A 20085-nucleotide genomic window follows, 5' to 3' on the forward strand; every position below is an offset into this window, starting at 1 on the left:
AGATCTGATGCCCTCTTCTGGTGTGTCTGAAGACAGCTACAGTGTACTCATATACAATAAATTTAAAAAAAGGGGGGGGGGAGGAGAGTCTATTCGCAGTGCCCAATGAATACTCAGGCAGGGCTTTAAGGCATAAAGTCTCTCTTGAAATCCCTGCCAGAAGGAGCTACTGTAGGATAATCTGATTCTAAGGGAAAATTTCAGTGGTACTGATTTTCTTAAAAGTAGCAGTTTGATATGGGTGTTCTCTTATTAATTAAATACTAACAGACACTTTTTTTTGGCAGTACTGTGCTCACGTGGCTTAGAAAATAAGGTATCTAGGGGAAGCATCCCTGGAACATTTCTTAGTCTGTGCCACACTTTCCTTGACTGTGACCCTTTGTCTTTACATACAGTAGCGTAAGGAAACTAGTGAAGCTTAGCGCTGTACAGTTCATGCTGAACAATCACACGGTGAGTGAGCTCGGCCTCTGTCCTTGTCCCTTCTCCAGCCGCCCGCACACACTTCGCAGTTGAGTCCTGCATCCTGGGTCCTGCATCTCTGCCACATTACACTCCCATCACAGAGATGCTTTGGGGATCAGGATGCCTGACATGTATTAGTCACCTACTGCTGTATACTCTTGGGAAAAACCAGTAATAACAGCCACAATAACTTTAAAAAGGGAAGCATCCTTGTATTCTTAAAGACTGGCCATGGGGCTAGCATGCAAGGGCTCAGTAATTCTGAAATTACTGACTTGTGTTCTACCTATTAACATGTCTTTGCCTTTTTAACTTTTCTTTTTTTTTTTTTTAATAGAGCGAGCACTTTTCATTTTTGGGTATTAACAATCAGTCCAACCTGACAGACATGCGGTGTCGAACTACCTTCTACACAGCACTTGGGCGTCTCCTCATGGTGGATTTAGGTACTGCAATAAACCCTAGGGACTCAAGAAGTAAAGTAGAAATGGAGCAAGTCTTCTCGGTTGTTTCAACAATGACCAAAAACATCTGAAATAACCCCCTTTTCACAAAGAACACATTAAACTGCCGTGCTTCCTCTACTGGAATAAAGTAGCAATTTGCAACCAAGTTTTCATCTTGATATGCCGTATCTTTAAAATTCTCTTCAAGCTGAATACAGTAGTGTGAAGTTATTATTCATTGTTTGGGAGACTGAGGCAGTAAGGCTGTGGCTTTGAGACCAACCAGAGAAATATAGTGAGATTCTTGTCTAAAATAATTTTTCAAATGTAGAATTCTCTTTTTGACTACAGTATCTATAAAATAGAATTATTGAGATTCGAGATTCTTATTGACCAGAACCACCTCCACCCCACACTAATGAGCAACCCACCTGACCCAGTCAACAAAGGTTTAATTATGTAGATCTCCAGTGCGGATGAACAGGGAAGGACAATCACTTAAGTAGCACTGGTGGGTGTCATTGTGGTTTTGAGTTTTTTCATTTAATCCTACTAAAATGGCAGGACACCTTCTAGTTTGTGAAAGACTAAGAAAAGTGAGTAAAGCTTCCAGAAGCATCTCACCTAGTTCTAACACAATAGTCTCGGTCCTTTCTCAATGGATATGGATCCGTCTCCCTGAGTACAAAATAAACAACAAGCAGTGTCTTGTGCGTATGCATGCCTCAGCTGGGGTTTGACTTGAATTAGTACTAACACCCGATGGGATAGGAAGGGAGCCTTTGGGTTACCCTGGGGCCTCCTCCTCTTTCACCCAACTTCTCAAGCATTCACAGCTTGACTTGTTGGTATCTAAGTCACACCTGGGGTTGTTCCCTTGCAGGAGAGGATGAAGATCAGTATGAACAATTCATGCTTCCTCTAACAGCGGCGTTTGAGGCTGTGGCCCAGATGTTCAGCACGAACAGCTTCAATGAGCAAGAGGCAAAGGTGAGTCCTCTACCCATCAACCAGGGGCTTCTGGCTGAAGGCAGGCCGGTAAGTCATGGACTAGGGAGCTGCCAAAGGGTTTGCTTATTTACAAACCATCCATCCCTGCTTGATATCTGGGTCTCTTGAGATTTTACATTGAAGTCTTTTCTTCATATTAAAGTGGATCTTAATCTGTGCCTAGAGTACTAACATCGGGTGTTAGTACTAATTCATGATGTGTCAACATGAAGTAACCGTTTTTTACTGTCTTTGGGATCACTGCTATATCTTGACTTGTGTCCCATTTTAATTTCTAATGCTGTTTACTAGTGACTTCAGTGTTGTTCTAGAAGAAGAGTCCTGTGGGTTATTAGTCTTTACAAAAAGCAAAGAAACTTTTTTACTTTATTTTTCTGTTTTTTGTTGTTTGTTTGTTTTTTAACTTTTGTTTTCATGGTTTTTTTCATCTCTTTCATATTATAAAGCTGTAAAACTAGGCATATTATTCCAAAAGTATTTCTTTGTGTGAATGTTTTTAGTTTGAAAGTCAACTTGGTCATCTTTACCATTTCACATGTACAGTGATCACAATGTCCCTTCCTCTAACTTCTTCCAGAGTTTTCCTGCCTTCCCACCCAGTCAAAATACATTGTTAAAACCCATAAATTTGGTTCATGCATTTTCATTATCATTGAGTTTTGTAATTCCTTACTTCTGTGAAGGTTTCTTTTGAGGAACCTAGGAATTGTGGCTCTGTCATATTCCACTTCCTAGAACACTTAAAGCCCCTGGGTTCAAACCCCAGCACTACTATAAAACAATAAAACAACAAATAAAAAATTATGCTTTAAATTTCCATATTCTGTATATTAAGTTTTAAGCTAGCTTTTTCATTCTTGATTTCTGGCTCTAAGAATTGTCATTTGATTGTTACTCTTTTGTTTTTACTTTGTGCATACATACTCACCTGACCTGTAGATACCATAGCAAATTCAGAAGACCTGAGGATGTTAACATTGGGAGTAGGACTGTTGCAGGGTGGTCCTAAGGGCACCCAGGCTAAGCAGAGAGCTGCCACATAGCAAAGGGGACTGATGAGAAAATGTGAGGTTTTACCTGACAGTTCATCTTTTAAAGCCTCTTAGGAAACAGCACAACGGCTCAGTGGGTAGGACACTCCACCAGTCCTGACAACCTGAGTTCACTCTCCATTACCCACACAGTGAAGGAAGAGGACTAACTCTTCAAGCTGTCTTCTGACATGCACTATAGCACGTATGTGAGCACACAAACACACACACAAAAATAAATGTTCTAAAACTTTTTTTTTTTTAATTTTGAAAGATGGAGGCCGGGCAATGGTGGCGCACGCCTTTAATCCCAGCAGTTGGGAGGCAGAGGCAGGTGGATTTCTGAGTTCGAGGCCAGCCTGGTCTACAGAGTGAGTTCCAGGACAGCCAGGGCTACACAGAGAAACCCTGTCTCGGGAGGGAAAAAAAAGATGGAAAACTAAGAGACTTTACAGCCAGGCATCAGCAGTGCCAGTCTGTACAGCTTTCTCCACCATATGCCTGTGTTGGCCTGGGTGTTAGAGGGGGAGAGGCGGTGAGGAGTGTCAGTGAGCGCCAGCTCCTTCCCATCATCTCAGCGAGTAGCGAGACTACCTAAAGAAGCCACACTGGCAGTGAGCTGCAACGGCCACCCCATCTGTCATGGCCCAGGTAGCAAGTCTTTTAGGTTGATGTATCTCAGGCTAGAAAGTTGAGCCATGGTATCAGCTCAGAGAACTGTTTGCTTAAAGAACGCTACTTACTTGATAGGATAGGACAGCGCTTCTGCTAAACAAGTCAACACCCTCAAATCCCAGGCATTCTAATGATAATATAATTGGGTTTTCTGTTTTGTTTGTTTGGTTTGGTTTGGTTTGGTTTGGTCTGGTTCTTTTTTTTTTTTTTTTCAAGATGGGGTTTCTCTGTGTAGCACTGGCTGCCCTGGAACTTTCTCTGTAAACTAGACTGGCCTAGAACTCACAGAAATTTACCTGCCTCTGCCTCTGCCTCTGCCTCTGCCTCTGCCTCTGCCTCTGCCTCTGCCTCTGCCTCTGCTTCTGGATCAAAGATGTGTACCACTACTGCCTGGCTTATAAAATAGGTTTTTAAAATAGTCATCTTACTAATCAGGATGCCCATGTAGAGACTATTGAGAAAGAAATTACTGGATTTAATAGCTCCAGAGAGAAGGAAAAAGACAGAGTATGTGGTATGTGGGTGCAGAGGTATGGTGTGTGCTACAGAGTGTATGGAGGCAGGAGACAGCTGTCTCCTGTCAGAGTGTGCGAAGTCAGTTCTCTTCTACCTTTAGATGGTTCAGGGATCAAATCCAGGTCTTTCAAAGAAAGCACAGGAGGTGGTGATGCATGCCTGTAATCCCAGCACTCTGGGAAGCAGAGGCAGGCGGATTTCTGAGTTCAAGGCCAGCCTGGTCTACAGAGTGAGTTCCAGGACAGCCAGGGCTACACAGAGAAACCCTGTCTGGGGGGGTGGGGGGGTGGGAGGGAAGCACACCAAGCCATCTTCCAAGTACCAGGTCTGGCATCTTGACAGAAGCTACATGCCCTACTCTGAGGAGCCACACAGCCACCGGAAAGTTACTAGGCCTCTTCTGTGACTCTAATATGCCGTATGAATAGCTCTGAGGTTTACCACATCAATCTTATTTCAGGGTAGCCAGGGGACATGCATACATGTTGTGTATGCTCCCTTTCTCTTCTTCTTGGTGCAGCCTACACTTAACGTTCCTTTAGGATGCAGAACTCAGAGCATAAACCTCTTCTGCCTTTATATGAGCTTTTTCCCTTTGCCTTTGGTACAACTGGGTTACTTTGCTTTCTTGATCTTTATATATTTCTTTAATGTCTTAACATTTACCATGTTCAAGAGTCTTTTTAGCATACATGAGGCCATGGGTTCAAGCTCCAGCATGGGGAACAAAATAGCTTAACTTCATGTTTGCAGTAGTGTGAAATAAACCATGCTGTGTTTCTGAGTATAAAGTGTACATCCCTTCTCTGAAATGCTTAGCCAGAAATGTTTGAGTTTTCGGGGGTTGTTTGTTTGTATTAATAGATTTGGGCATATTTACATATATATAATGCGATATTTTGAAAATGGGACTCAAGTCTAAATACAAAATCCAGTGTGTTTCATATACACTTTATGCACTTGGCCCGAAGGTAATGTTGTGCTTTTATTAGTGGTCATGAAGACTTTCTTATTCTTTTGTAGTACAGGGGTCTTTAGGGATCAGAGCACTGACCTGTCTCCTAGCCCAGTGATTCTGTATAAGAACAGTTTCATAACATAGAATTTTCCACTTACTGGGCATACTGAAAATTAATTTGAGATTTTAGCAGTATAGGATATGGAAATCAGGTAAAGTGCTTTTCTCACACATGTGAGGCCCTCAGGATTGCCCTGCCCCGCTTACCTAAATAATGTTTTCTATATTGTAGAGGATTTTGGATTTCAAATTTTGTTACAAGAAATCTTCAGCCTGCTTATAAAGTTTCAAAACTAATTTTTCAGATGAAAAGATTTCATTCTAGCATTAAGAAATAGATTTAGAATATTGGGGGAAGGATGTTTTCTTGAGTTGTGGAAGAGTTTGATTACAATTGCCTGGAATTTTTGTCAGAGGATTATAATTGAGGTGTTTCTTCTCTTTCTGCATCCTGCTACAGAGAACTCTTGTTGGCCTAGTGAGAGACCTGAGAGGGATAGCCTTTGCCTTCAATGCCAAGACCAGTTTTATGATGCTCTTCGAATGGATGTATCCTAACTCAGACTGGAGACAACATATTGCACAGACCTTACCTGAAATGTGATTATATGATAGAGTGGAAAGGAGAAGGGGAAGGAAGGTTGGTGGCTTAAGAAGATGGTTATCCAAAGGTCCGCTGTCTCCTAGGAGCCCAGTGCAGTGGGCTCATGATAAAACCCTACCCTCTGATTAGTATATAATTCAAGTTCTTTCCCAGTTTCTCATCTGGGTTCCAGATAAACATTGCTGTGGAACCAAGTCCCAGTGTAGAACTGCTGCTTGTGCATTGGACTATGTGTGAAAAAGGCACATGTGGTGGTGCACACCTTTAATCCCAGCACTCAGGAGGCAGACACAGGAGGGAGGAGCCTTAACTTGAAGGCCAGCCTGGTCTACACAGCAAGTTTCATGATAGCCATGGCTACACAGAGAAACCCTGTCTTGAAGAAATAAAGAAAGCTAGACATGGTCTCCTATGCAGCTGACTAAGACGCCTTGTAGAGCTAGGAAGAAAGTTTTTGTTTGTTTGTTTTGTTTTGTTTTAGGTGTATTTATTTTTATATGCATTAGTGTTCTGTCCAAGTGTCTGTGTAAGTGCGCCAGATCCTCTACAACTGGCCTTACAGACAGCTGTAAGCTGCCATGTGGGTGCTAGAATTGAACCAGGGTCCTTTGAAAGAGTAGGCATGGGCTGGAGAGAGCAGTTTAGAGCACTGAAGGCTCTTCCAGAGGTCCTGAGTTCAATTCCCAGAAACCACCTGGTAGCTCACAACCATCTGTAATGGGATCTGATGCCCTCTTCTGATATGTCTGAAGACAGATAGTGCACTTACGATAGATAGATAGATAGATAGATAGATAGATAGATAGATAGATAGATAGATAGATAGATCTTTTTTAGAAAGAAAAAAAAAGAAAAGAAAGAGTAGTCAATGCTGTTATCCAGTGATCCATCCCTCTAGCCCCAGGAAGAAAGTCTTAAGTTTACAACCTTGTATCTGTCAGTCATCAAAATCTGAGTACCTGTTTCTCCTGTAGTTTCTCCAGCATAAAAGAAATAGTTGATCTCTTGTCACATAAGTGATAAAGTATAAATTAAAATAGGGAATACACTGTGTTCTTCAAAATAAAAGCACTAAGAATTGAGATGTATTCCTTAAGTCTGACAGACAGACATTGCTCACTTAGAAAAATTCCCCAGATTAGTAAACACAACAGGAAAATAAAGAGCTATAGTATGGATTTGTGTTTGAAGAGCACTGAAAATTTTAAATCTGTGACGTCTGGATTCAGAATTTCTTCCTTAGCACCTCCTTTATAGATACCCCTCCTACATGCCAATTCTCCAGCGGGCAATTGAGCTCTGGTACCATGACCCAGCCTGTACCACCCCTGTGCTCAAGCTGATGGCTGAATTAGTTCATAACAGGTAAGAATGATGGTCCCTGCTCTGCTACTTGAGAACCCTTGTGCTGTGGGCAGATTGTGGCTCACTACTATCAAATTTGCAAACTTCTAAAAGTATGTGTGTTCTTGATATTTGAAAACTATTCCCAGCCACACAAAGCCATTGCTATCTGCTGGAAATAAATTACCAAGAGAGCTCAGGATATCCTGTTTTATTTGTTTGTTGTGGAAAGGGAAGCAGGGTGTTCTGTTTTGAGATAGGGTCTCAGTAGCCTGAGAACTACTAATCTTCATCCCTCCTCCTGGGTTCTAGGATTACAGGATTACAGGAATGTACCAACATACCTGATTTTTGCAGTGTTTAGGATCAAACCAGGGCTTCCTGCATACTAAAAAAATACTCTTAACTAACTGAGGTAGATCCCCAACTCAAGGTGGCTATTCTTTTTTTCCCCAGTACCCTAGGATATCAATTCTTAAGTAATTTTGGCAGCCCAGATTGGGTTTTTGGTTTGGTTTGGTTTGGTTTGTTTGAGGAGGGGGGTTGTTTTGTTGTTGGTTGTTTTGGTTTGGCTGGTTGGTTTGGTTTTTAGCCTTGGCTGTTCTACAACTCACTCTGTAGACCAGGATGTCCTCCAACTAATGGAGATCCACCTGCCTCTGCCTCCCAAGTACTGGCATTAAAGGTGTGTGTTCCCACCACCCTACCCCACCCCAAAACACACCTAGTTAAGAGTGGTGTTTGTTTTCTTCCACTGCCCAAATGTGCACAAGTTGATACTTGGGGGTGGTGCTGGCCATTTTGTATTTCAGAGTAAGATTTACAAGAAAGATACACTGTTTTAAAATACCTATAGTTTGTCTGTTTGAGAATTTATTTTCTTTTTAATTGTGAGTGCAGGTGCCTGATGAGGTGAAAGGCATTGGCTATCTCTAAAACTGTGATGTGATTAACTACAGGTGGTTGTAAGCTCCAGGATGCGGTGCTGGCAGCCAAACCTGGTCCTCGGAGACAAAATTTCTCTGTGTAGCCTTGGCAGTCCTAGAAGTCGATCTGTAGACCACCCACCTGACTCTGCCTTCGAGTGCTAGGATTAAAGTAAAGGCTTGTGCCAATGCCACCCAGCTTAAATCCTTTCTTAATAAAGATTTATGGCAGATGGCTCGCTCTCATGATCCTGATACTCAGGAAGCTAAAGCATGAGGATTGTTTCAGGGTAACCCAGGCTACAAAATGAGATCATGTCTCGGGGAAAAAAAACGAAAAAGGTTAAGGGTAAATGCTTGCGTACAGGTATGAGAATCTGAGTTTGTATTCCCAGCACCCACATAAAAGTTTAGTGTGGCTATACAGATTCATAGCCCAAAAACTGAAAGAAGAGAGAAAGGCAGATTTTTACCATGTGCTGGCCAACCAGTATAGGAGACACTGTCTCAAAATATAGTGGGGAAACCAGGCATGGTGGTACATGCTTTTAGTCACGGCACTTGATAGGTAAGGCAGCTGGATCTCTGAGTCTGAGTTTGAGGCCAGCCAAGGTTACATAGTAAGACCCTGTCTCAGAAAAAGAGATGGCGGGCGAGCAGTGTAAGAAGACCCTAGCCTCTGGTCTCCAAACACGTGAGCAAGTACACATGTATACACACATGCAAACACCGCTCGCTCGCTCACATGCTTATGCTCTCTGTCTCTCTCTCTCTCTCTCTCTCTCTCTCTCTCTCTCTCTCTCACACACACACACACACACACACACACACACACACACACACACACTGTTGATTAGCCTAACTATAGCTAAACTAAAAAAGATCAACCTTTTTTTAATGTAATGAAAGCTTTAGATTTTTTTGAAACAGACTTTCTTTGTTTAGCCCTAGTTGTCCTGGAACTCACTCTGTAGACCAGGCTGGCCTCAATCTACCTGCCTCTGCCTCCTGAGTGCTAGAATTAAATGGTGTGTCTCATCACCACTTAGCTTTTAAAGGAAAGCCCCAGGTAGCAACCATGGTCTCATGAGTACATTTCACTCAGGACCTGTTCGCTTGTTTGTTTGTTTGTTTGTGTTTTAGTTTTTCAAGAGAGGGCTTTTTTATGTAGCCCTGGTTGTCCTGGAGCTCTCTGTAGACCGGGTAGGCCTTGAACAAGAATTTTTAAAACTACCATAATGATGAGGTGTGTAATACTCAGAGCGGCTATAACTTCCCATGAAACCTATTCAAAAACTATTAATTTAATTTATAAAATAAGTATGTCGGATCTGAGAGTACCCAGTCTTTGTCAAGCAACTCCTTAGCTGTTACAGACAGAGCCTCTGCCCTCAGTTGACGTAACAGAGTGAGAAAGACACTGAACGTGAGTGAGTACATGTTGAGCAAGTGGACTGCTGTGAGTCTCAGGTCAGGGTAGGCTTTCCCCATGTGTGTGGGTGCACTGTCACTGTCCTCAGACACCAGAAGAGGGCATCAGATCCCATTACAGATGGTTGGGAGCCACCGTGCGGTTGCTGGGAATTGAACTTAGGAACTATGGAAGAGCGGTCAGAGTTCTAACCGCTGAGCCTGGGGTGCAGCATCAGACCCTATGCCCCAAAAGTATAATGTACAGAAAGAGTGTTAGCAGTGACTAAATATTGTTTTTTTAAAAGTAATAAAATCAAAAGGCGTTAGAGGGAGGGTCCAGGAAAACCTTTCACAGAAACTGATATTTAGGCTGGGATCTGAATGACAAAAATTCTGGTGGAACTCCAGGTAAAAACTGTAAGCAGATATTACTGTTTTAACATCCTACGATAGGCTCCACTTGCTGGGACTTGAGGCACAACATTGCTTCCATGACTGGCTCCTGGTGAGCAAGCACAGCCCGCAGAGGAAATCAAGTGTGTGGGCAGAGGTGCTAGTGCTCAGCCTTTTGAAGAGCAGACATTTTTCTTTAGGAAGGTACTAAGCATTTTATGCAACTTTGTCTGTGATTTGGTTGCATCATTTAAGGTTATTCTAGCTACCTGCCGTGTGAAGACTCGGCTGTACTAAAGCAAGAGTAGAAACAGAAAACACTAGGAAGTGAGTGGCTTTAAGGCGTATTTTAGAAGTACATCTTAAGTGTCAGCAGGGTGTCACCAAAGATCTCTGGATCTTGAGGGCCTTAATGATCCAGATGACATTTGCTCCAAGATTAGATAGCTAAAACACATATTCTGACTTTAAGAACAGTCTGGAACCAAAACTAAATTATTAACATTTATCCTTCCCTATGTGGTATTTGAATGTTAGAGCATTCCAGATCTCTTTGTATTCTTAGAAAGTGGTAACAATAAGCCAAGCAGTCAGTGGTGGTGCAAAGCATGAATCTCAGCACTCAGGAGGCAGAGACAGGCATGGTCTACGGAGAAGTTCCAGGACAGCCAGCCAGGGTTAGACAGAGAACCTTGTCTCAAAAACCAGTGGTTTTGCCAGGCATAGTGGCACACTGCTTTTAATACCTCCTAAGGAAGTAGAGACAAGCTAGTCTCTGTGAGTTCAAGACCAGCCTGGTCTATTGAGTGAGTTCCAGGAGAGTACATACTAAGACCATGTCTCAAAAAAGAACAGACAGAGATGGGGGGGAGGCAGTGCTCACCTCCTTCTCTTGCCACCAAACCTGTGAGTATATGCAAATGAAGACTTGTGAGTTAATACCAGTAAATGACTGGTAGAAGCTATACCATAAAGAAAATTGAGAATTTAAAAGCCTTAGTTTTATTTACTGTCCTGTTGTTATGCTTGGTTTAATTGGTTGTATTTTAATGGTTTTATTGTTTGAGGAGCAGAACTTGAACCTAAATTGTTGGGCTTTAAAGAAATCCTGTCTTGAAGAGAAAATAAAATAAAAAGCAACATCAGCTAGGTTGTAGTGGTGTCACATGTCTTTAATCCCAGCACACAGGAGGCAGAGGCAAGCAAGCGGATCTCTGAGTTTGAGGCCAGCTTGGTCTGCAGAGTGAGTTCCAGGATAGCCAGGGCTACACAGAGAAACCCTATTTGGGGAAAAAAAAAATAAGTGAATAAGTAAATGAATGGGGGGGAGCGACATCATGAATAAAAAGTGTGGTTCTTTCCGCAGCAGAGTGGGCAGTTTGCAGCAGTAGTGCTGGGTTACCCAGTGGGGCACCAGTGAGTACCAGAGGGTCCTGGTCTCCTAAGAATACCTTTGACGTTTTGTCTTTCTATATTTTCTGCTCAGATCTCAGCGACTCCAATTTGATGTTTCATCTCCCAATGGTATCTTACTTTTCCGAGAAACCAGCAAGATGATAACAATGTATGGTAGGTGCTTTAGAGAGATATGCCTCTAGAAGTGAATCCAACAGTGTATGGTCTCAAATTATATAAACAATAGCTAGGATAGCATTTCCATGGTGTCCTGTGTTCCTTATTCATACGTATTAGACTGCCAGATGTCACCAAAGATCTGCTGAAATGTATATTGTATATGCCTTTGGAATGGGAGTGTTAGGATGACTTTAAAACTATGAATACCAGGTGTGGCGTCAAATGCCTTTAATCTCAACACTTGGAACTCACAGGGCAGACAGACAGACCTGTGTGAGTTCAAGGCCAGCCAGAACTATATTGTAAGATCCTATTTCTAAAAAAAAAAAAAGTACTATGACCGTGATTGTATGCCTAGTTCCTGTATGTTTTTGTAGGCAATCGTATCCTGACACTGGGAGAGATGCCAAAGGATCAGGTCTACGCTTTGAAGCTCAAGGGCATCTCCATCTGCTTCTCCATGCTAAAGGCTGCCCTCAGTGGGAGTTACGTCAATTTTGGCGTCTTCCGTCTCTATGGCGATGATGCCTTGGAAAATGCCCTACAGACCTTCATCAAACTGCTCCTCTCTATTCCTCACAGTGACCTCCTGGTAAGCCCTAAGTCCTACTGGCAGCGTCATGCTCAGATTGTGTTCATTCTTTTTTCTGCCTGTGACTGTGATTTAATGTTTTTCCTAAGGAACTACAACCTCACGCCTTTAATCCCAACACTTAGGAGGAAGAGGAAGGCAGAGCTCTGAGTTCAAGAACAGCCTGGTCAACAGCAAGGTCCAGGCCAGCCAGGGCTATATAGAGAGATTGTGTCTTAAACAAACAAGAAACTACAACCTCATTCCTTTCCATTATAACTAAGTCTTTTTTCTCAACTGAAAGAACTATTTTTTGCTAATGACCTCCCTCCCTACTAAAGTACCAAATGATTCAACTGATTTTCTTTTTTCTCTCTGCCTAGGATTACCCCAAGCTCAGCCAGTCTTACTATTCACTACTGGAAGTCCTAACCCAGGACCATATGAACTTTATTGCAAGCCTGGAACCTCATGTCATCATGTACATCCTCTCTTCTATTTCTGAAGGACTTACTGCACTTGGTAAGTACCGCGCTTGTCTGCTTTGTCTGTAATTACACCTTACACGGGGTGAGTGCAGAGGAATAAGCAAGCTCCAGGTCATGAGAAGATGGGGTCATGGAAAGCCTCACATCAAAGTGTGCATGTAAAACCAGGATAGGAAGTCTGTGGGGATTACAGGAACAGCAAGCACTAGCATTTATAGGCAAGAGGAAACCAGGAAATCTAGCTGGCTTGTGCAGAAAGGTTATAGAGGAATAAAATCAAGCTGAAATAAGCAGGCATAATGCAAATCAGGCAAAATCCCCTTAGGCACATTAGGAGGTTGACACTCTCCTGAGCATAATAGAAGCTATGGAAGTATATTCCTTCCTCGACCATATTGTCTTGTCAACCACTTTAATCTTTAGGCTAAATAGTCCTGATAAAAAGAACTTTTGAATTATCAACTGTGAATTATCCACACCTCACTGCCACTTCCATGATACATCGATATTTCTCTCTAGGACAAAGCCATATGAAGGGCAGTCTAGCCCCAAGGTATCAGACCTTGCCTTGGGAGGCTCTCTCTCTCCACATTACCAGGTTCCTCCGGAGAATTAGAAATGATTTTTGTGTTCAAATAGTCGTCACTTACCCTAGTAGCCTTTCCTGGCCGGCATGTACTACTGTGTCCCTTGGTGAAAAGCACACATATGTGCATCTCCCCGAGCTGCTGTATTAGAGCTAGAGGCCGGCACATAGCCCACTCTAGCCAAGGCGGGTGTTCTCAGGCTGGATAAAAATTATCTGGGACAATGTCCTCCACCAATAACTCAGGCTTCTGCTTCAGGCCTGTCTGTTTCTAGCAGTGTAAGTTTAGATAAGACTCACTAGTTTTCCAAGCTGGGGTCTGTTGCCAGAGGCCACACTTAACTCCTAGAATTCTCAAGAGCATATATTAGAGACAGTATTTGGAAAGGGTTTAGCAAAAATATTTGGCACAAATAAAGCACTTGTTTAATAGGAATTTCTTTTAATAAAACAAACTACATGAAGCCAATAATTTAATATTTATATTATATATTAAACTCCATTTTGAAATTGGGCCTTCTGTATACTCAATGGTGGCCTTGGCTAAAGTCCCGGGCTGACCGAGTACCCATGGGATTGCAGCCAGTATTCATCTGTTCTCCCAAACCAGCAGCTCAGCAGTCCTGATCTTCTACAGCTCAGCAGTCCTGATCTTCTACATCTTTTTTCCAGACACCATGGTGTGCACAGGCTGCTGTTCCTGCCTAGACCACATTGTGACGTATCTCTTCAAACAGCTGTCACGGAGCACCAAGAAGAGGACAGCACCCCTGAACCGGGAGAGCGACTGCTTTCTGCACATCATGCAGCAGCATCCAGCGATGATCCAGCAGGTAGGGGTCGGAGGCTCATTGACGGCGGTGCACCCCACACCTTCCTTCATCCTCTCTCAGGAGCACTCTTTCTTCCATGAAAACCACATTCCTCTCTCTCAGCTGGGAAATGGAGTCTGAGTTAACCCTATCTAGCTTTCTTAGACTGGCTTGTGCTCCTTTTTTGCAATGTAGGAACAAGAGTGCAGCACTTGGTGGGTGCACAAAGGCCCTGGGTTCAGTCCTCAGCATTGACAAAGAAACCAACAGGGAAAGACCACCTGTAAATAAAATTTCACCCTAAAATTTTTCCTTTAAACAAAAGGCCAAAATGAAGCTTCCCAACGTTTCTGGTTTACCTTACCCAGAAAAGGCCTGTTTGAGCCTGTACTCGCATCCTAGGTAGCCAAAGCAGATCTCTGCCTTCTTGCTTGTAGATGCTGTCCACGGTGCTGAACATCATCATCTTTGAAGACTGTAGGAATCAGTGGTCTATGTCTCGACCCCTGCTTGGCTTAATACTACTCAATGAAAAGGTAAGCAAGGACCAGCCAAGGCTTTGGAGCTCGGGCACTTAAAGCCAACCCTGGCAGCCTGAGTTTGGTTTTTGTTGTTGTTGTTGTTGTTGTTGTTTTCTTTTTTTTAATTAAAATATTTTATTTTTTTTATGTCTGGGTATTTTGTCTGCATCATGTGTTATGTACACCACATGTGTTCCTGGTACTCTTGGAAGCCAGAAGAAAACATGTCTTCTCCTGGAACTGGAATTACAGGTGGTTGTGAGCTACCATATGGGTGCTGGGAACTAAACAGAGGTCCTCCAGAAGAACAGCCAGTGCTCTTAAATGCTGAACCATCTCTCCAGCTGCCACTCCTCAAGAGAATGTGTGTATGTGTTGATAGGTGTGGTAGTGTATACCTTTAATCCCAGCACTTAGGAGGCAGAGGCAGGATGATATCTCTGAAGTCAAGACCAGCCTGGTCTATATAGCTAGTTCCAGGACAGCCAGGTAGTGAGACTCTTGCTCAGAAAGAAAAGGGGTCAGAAGAGATGGCTCAGTGATTAAGTCTGTTAGCTATTCTTCCAGAGAGACCAAAATTTAAATTCTGACTCCCACATCAGATAGCACTCAACCATCTGTAACTCCGTTTCCAAAGAATCTAACACTTCTCTGTCATTTGTGGGCACTTAGACACAAACAAATACAGAAATATAATAGAAATAAAAAAATCTCTGAAAACTAAAAGGAAAGACAGGTAAACCATAGGCTTATAAAGTAATAATTATCCACACAGCTATGATTTGCAGACACTGTGAAACTCCTACCACCACTTGGCAAGCAAGTAGGGGAAGGCATTGACTAAATTCTGTTCCTACTTCCGTTGAAGTTCACTGTCTGTACACAGTCAGGTTCGGTGGCCCAAGCATATAATCCCAGCATTTGGGAGGTGGAGGCAAGAAGATCAAAAGATTAAGATCGGGGCTGGAAAGATGGCTCAGCGATTAAGAGCACTGACTGCTCTTCCAAAGGTCCTGAGTTCAAATCCCAGCAACCACATGGTGGCTTACAACCATTTGTAATGAAATCTGACACCCTCTTCTGGAGTGTCTGAAGACAACTACATTGTACTCACATATACTAAATAAATAAATCTTTTTAAAAAAAAGGGTAAGATCATCCACAGCTACACAGTGAGTTTGAGGCCAGTCTGAGCTACATGAGACACTGTCAAAAACAGCAAAAGTCCGCAACACAACCAATTAGTGGAAAAGATGGAAGAGCACTTTTCTTTAAGTAATGAGATAAATCCTTTAAAAGGGAACAATTTTCCTAGACTCCAAAGCACCCAAGACCCAAGCTCTAGGTCTAGCAGTGTCACAGAGCCTTGAGGTTCCCCTGAAGGGGCATCGGATGGCAGGTCGAGTAGCGAGTGCTTACAGATCCAGCTCTTGGGAAGTGGAGGAAGGAAGGCAGATCCACAAGTTCAGAATCTTGAGTTCCAAAGCATCCTGAGCCATTTGAGATACCCTGCCTAAAAAAAAGTATGGTGACCAGGCCATGGTCAGCAGGGAAAGAGTGGCACAGTGATCTTGCAAAAGCTACCTTACAAAGTTTGTTTGTAAATAATATGAAGATGTCATCCTTTGACTGCTTGCATTTTTAAAATATACATTGAATTGTGGCAGATGCTGCCTTCTTTGGAGATCACTCATCTACCGCCTTTCACTTTCTGTCTTGTTCCTTGGCCCACAGTATTTTTCTGACCTAAGAAACAGCATTGTCAATAGCCAGCCACCAGAGAAACAGCAGGCCATGCATCTATGTTTTGAAAATTTGATGGAAGGCATTGAGCGGAATCTTCTGACGAAAAACAGAGACAGGTAAGTGTCTGGTCTTGCCAAGAAGTGCTTTTATTTTTCAAACCCTTGAAACAAGCACTGTTCCATAAGCATCTTTATTCACCAGATGTGAATTGCTTAAAGCAGTACTGCCTCACAGAGAGGCAGGCCACGTGTGTAATTTAAATTTCTCCATGACAAGTTTTTGTGGTAACCTGAAACATCTACAGTGATTTTGGTGTATGATATCTTAAAATTGAGAATGTAAACTTTACTCATTTTTGAGAATGTAAGCTAAATCTTTTTATAAGCATTTCTATATTACAACTGATGGCATACCTAAACTGAGATGCTAAGTTTGTGTCAGAAACACGTAATCTGAATTATATTTCACAAACTTAGAGTTGATACAGGATTCTGTACCCTAGTTGTGCCAGACATCAAAAATGAACTATCTGGTTTATCTTAATTGTATAATCTTAGTGAAATTGTTTTAATATAAAAGTGATTCAAGTGTGAATGGAGAACTGACTTTAAATTTTATTAAATATTGATTCAGCCCTCACTGTCACTGGCCATAGGCAGGTGCTCCCTAGTCTAGCCATTTATAGTTAGCAGCTTCCACAGTGGACAGCACAGCTCTGTGTCCTTAGGCTCTCGCTCTGAGAACTGTAACAACCTCATGTCATTTCTGCCTTTACTTCCTAAGGTTAATTCCCATCTCTTGTCAAGCAGCTAATATTTCTGTGTTGCTGCCACAAGCCCAAGGTGGCCCTCCCAGATTCAAGTTTGACCATCTCTGGTCTGCTGTGAAGTTTCCAGGAAAAAGTAAAGGTGTAAATAAAGCCACCTTTCCCTAATAGTCCTGAGACTAAGGTTAGCTGACGAGACAATTTGCTGTGTTTGCTTCTCAGTAGCTATTTCTGTGCTTAGGAAAAGACCTTTCCTTTCTATCCTCCCCCAACCCACATGCATCCTCTCTGCAGGTTCACACAGAACCTGTCAGCATTCCGTCGAGAAGTCAACGACTCAATGAAGAATTCCACTTACGGAGTGAATAGCAACGACATGATGAGCTGACAACTCTTGGATCTACCTTGCAGAGCAGCGTCCCTTTGGTCTGGTCCAGAGGGTGAACAGTTGCGAGGGAGAGAGCCTGGCTGATCCCGGCTCCTTCCTCCAGGGGTGTGGGGGAAATGGCAGAGGTCAGCTAGCTATTTCCCCAGGAAGCACGGGGGTGTGCGTGCACTCACTGAGGGGCAGGGCGCTGCTGGTTCCTGGGGAACTGGGTGGGAAGGGGTGGTGGGAGGAGACAGGCACAAGCATCTGAGACTCCGGCCCACTCCTGGGGTCACCCATGCAGGGAGAACCCAGTGTCCTGCCACAACCTGCCTTGTATAAACATGTACATTTTTTCATAACATTTTGAACAAGGTTTATATTGACTCAAGTTTAAAAACAAAAAGTGTGATTGAAAAATTTTTACAGAGTCTAGTGCACCAATGCTGATGTGAGGGGTTATGTGTGGCGAGTGAAGAAAATGTGTATTGTGGCCTGAAGCTTTATTGGACAAGGATGTGTGAAAGTGCAGAGATATATTTAGTGACACAGTGTAGAGAGGCAAAAAAGGAAAAACTCCAAATGTATATTTTTTCTTAATGCCCTTTCCCCTCCCACCCCCAATGATGTGTTCCTGATGCTGTATTAACCCTTGTTATTAGGAACTCTGAGCCGTGCGGGAGGGAACATCACCCTCCCCACCCATGGATGCTGCCCTGGGTCCTAGCCTCCTGCAGTGACAAATAACTCCAGCTAAAAGTTTCTGATGTTCTCATCTCCATCCTCTCTCCCATTTTACTTCCCCTCATCCTCAGAAAGATGCCTCTTGCTGTTAAAAGTTGGATTTATGTTTTAGGATTCTTGGTCTCTGTAGGGAGACGACGGAGAATTGAGCCATTTGCTCTCTTGTTGAGCAATTTGCATGAGTCCACCAGAGGCCTAATATGCCTGGCCGTAACTTTTGTCTTCCCCAGCCCTTGAGGCAGTGTGTCTGGATGTGTGTGTGTGTGTGTGTGTGTGTGTGGATATTTATGTATGTACCCTGCACTCATGAATGTATGAACTGGAGGAAGTTACTACAGGGGAAGGGTTCTTAATAACAAGGTCTACCTAGCATGAAGTATTTAACATTCTCCCTTGAAAAATATACATTTTTATAAAATAAAAACCATAATAAATGTTTTGAATATTAAAAAAGAAAAGTGACCCTCCAGAGGAACATTGGCTGGAGAGAGCTTTCTGCCTTGTGCTGCCCACAGCTGCTGCAGCTGCCCACGGCTCTAGTCCAGCTCCTACCACGGGACAGTATCAATTAGGTTTTATTTTTATTTTCCTCAGCCCTCACAAACAAGCTTATTAATTTTCCTTCTCCTCTGGCAACTGTGTGGTGAATCTTTTCTTGCGTGATCAGGTTGCGGATAGACTTGTAAGGGTGTTTGCTGCATACAGTGTAAGCATTGTGACCGCCAATAAACTTCGATGGTTTCTACTGACCTGGTTTCAGCAGTCACGTGTAGTGTGTTCAGGGATGTGTCTCACTGTAAACACATGGAAATATTTAAACAAACAGGTTTGGTTTTGTTTTTTAAGCCAGTAGGTGCAGAGGTCCCTCTACCTTGTAAAATTAACTCAGACTATGTCTGGCTTAACTTATGACTGGTTCAGCTGGCATGCTCAAAGCATAAGAGTTGTCACAATGAAGACTGTCTACCTCCTTCCAGGTAATAAAGTGATGACCTATGTACCAGCAGTAGCTGAAGAAGACCCCATTGTGTTAGTCCTTACATCTGCCTCTCTGATGGGCTGGGCTTCATTTATTAGGCCTTGACCAGGTCAGTGGCGAAATGATTTCCCCTGGAATATTACAGAACACACAGCCCAAACTAAGCAAATAATGAGGATTACTTTCTGCTGTATGGACCTGTGCTGCACAGTGCTTTCGTTATGAGGGAGCCCACGGCTAAGACCACTGAAGAGCAGGAGCATGTAGGGCAGTTGTGAGTCTTTCCTGCAAGGGCCCAAGAGCCTGTCCTGGATACCTTCTTAGGAGTCCCGGGAAAACCATCCTGGCACATGCTCAGGAGAACCTGGGATAGTAAATCTGAACTAAATAAGACAAAGGGGCTAGGAACCTTTCTCACAAATACTAGAAAAATCTTGAGATAACAGTCAACAAAATCCCAGTGTCCTTCCTTCTCTCCTACAAAGAAATTCCAGGGGCACAAAACTCACTGTGGATGCTGGTGTCTTGGGTGCAGTCATGGCAAAATGCTTCTGCTTGAGGTCCTCCATAGTCCCAAGCTTTGTAAAACTTAGCTGACAAAGGTTTTTCCCTGGCATTGTATACATGCCTGTAGCCCCAGCAGTTGGGAAGCAAGTTAAGTTCGAGGTCAGGCAGGACTACAAAGAGACCGTGTCTCCCCTAAAAAGAGGTGTGTGTGGGGTACAGTTTTTAGAATTTGAGAAGTGAAAATGGGATTAATTAAAGGTATACCTTGGCTACACAACAAAGCCATTCTGGACTACATGATATCCCTCCCACAAATACACATTGCTAATTTCATAAAAGGTAACCTAATATGAAATCCAGTTTTTTCTTTTCTTTTTTTTTTTTTTACAGTCCAGTCGTTATCCCCCTCCCACAGTTCCTCATCCCATTCCTCCTTGCCACCCCCCCCCCTCTCCAAAGGGATGTCCCCACACCTCCCTGCATCCCACCAGGCCTCCCTATTCTCTGGGCCCTCAAGTCCTGAGTGTTAAGTACCATCTTCTCTCATTGAGACCAGGACAGGCAGTCCTCTGCTGTAT

At 43.0% G+C, this 20085-nt stretch overlaps 1 protein-coding gene across 7 annotated transcripts in view; it reads left to right on the top strand.

Annotated features, from left to right (window-relative positions):
• The window catches only part of Xpo7 (exportin 7), an 85666-nt gene extending 66896 nt beyond the window's left edge, over positions 1-18770 (top strand). For 3 of the 7 annotated variants that reach the window (XM_052190985.1, XM_052190984.1, XM_052190986.1), the window contains exons 17-29: positions 393-456; positions 806-914; positions 1798-1904; positions 5626-5714; positions 7027-7134; positions 11332-11414; positions 11798-12012; positions 12375-12513; positions 13738-13898; positions 14315-14413; positions 14611-14766; positions 16133-16260; positions 17205-18770. In XM_052190985.1, coding sequence (XP_052046945.1) covers positions 393-456; positions 806-914; positions 1798-1904; positions 5626-5714; positions 7027-7134; positions 11332-11414; positions 11798-12012; positions 12375-12513; positions 13738-13898; positions 14315-14413; positions 14611-14766; positions 16133-16260; positions 17205-17298 — 1552 coding nt within the window. In that variant the 3' untranslated portion in view covers positions 17299-18770. Of the gene's footprint in view, positions 1-392; positions 457-805; positions 915-1797; positions 1905-5625; positions 5715-7026; positions 7135-11331; positions 11415-11797; positions 12013-12374; positions 12514-13737; positions 13899-14314; positions 14414-14610; positions 14767-16132; positions 16261-17204 lie in introns of those variants that run through there. The other 4 variants (XM_052190987.1, XM_052190988.1, XM_052190989.1 and 1 more) reach the window with 3 other exon arrangements.
• Positions 18771-20085: the final 1315 nt, after the last annotated feature.

Source organism: Apodemus sylvaticus, chromosome 8 (genome assembly GCF_947179515.1).
Source record: "Apodemus sylvaticus chromosome 8, mApoSyl1.1, whole genome shotgun sequence".
NCBI lineage: Eukaryota > Metazoa > Chordata > Mammalia > Rodentia > Muridae > Apodemus > Apodemus sylvaticus.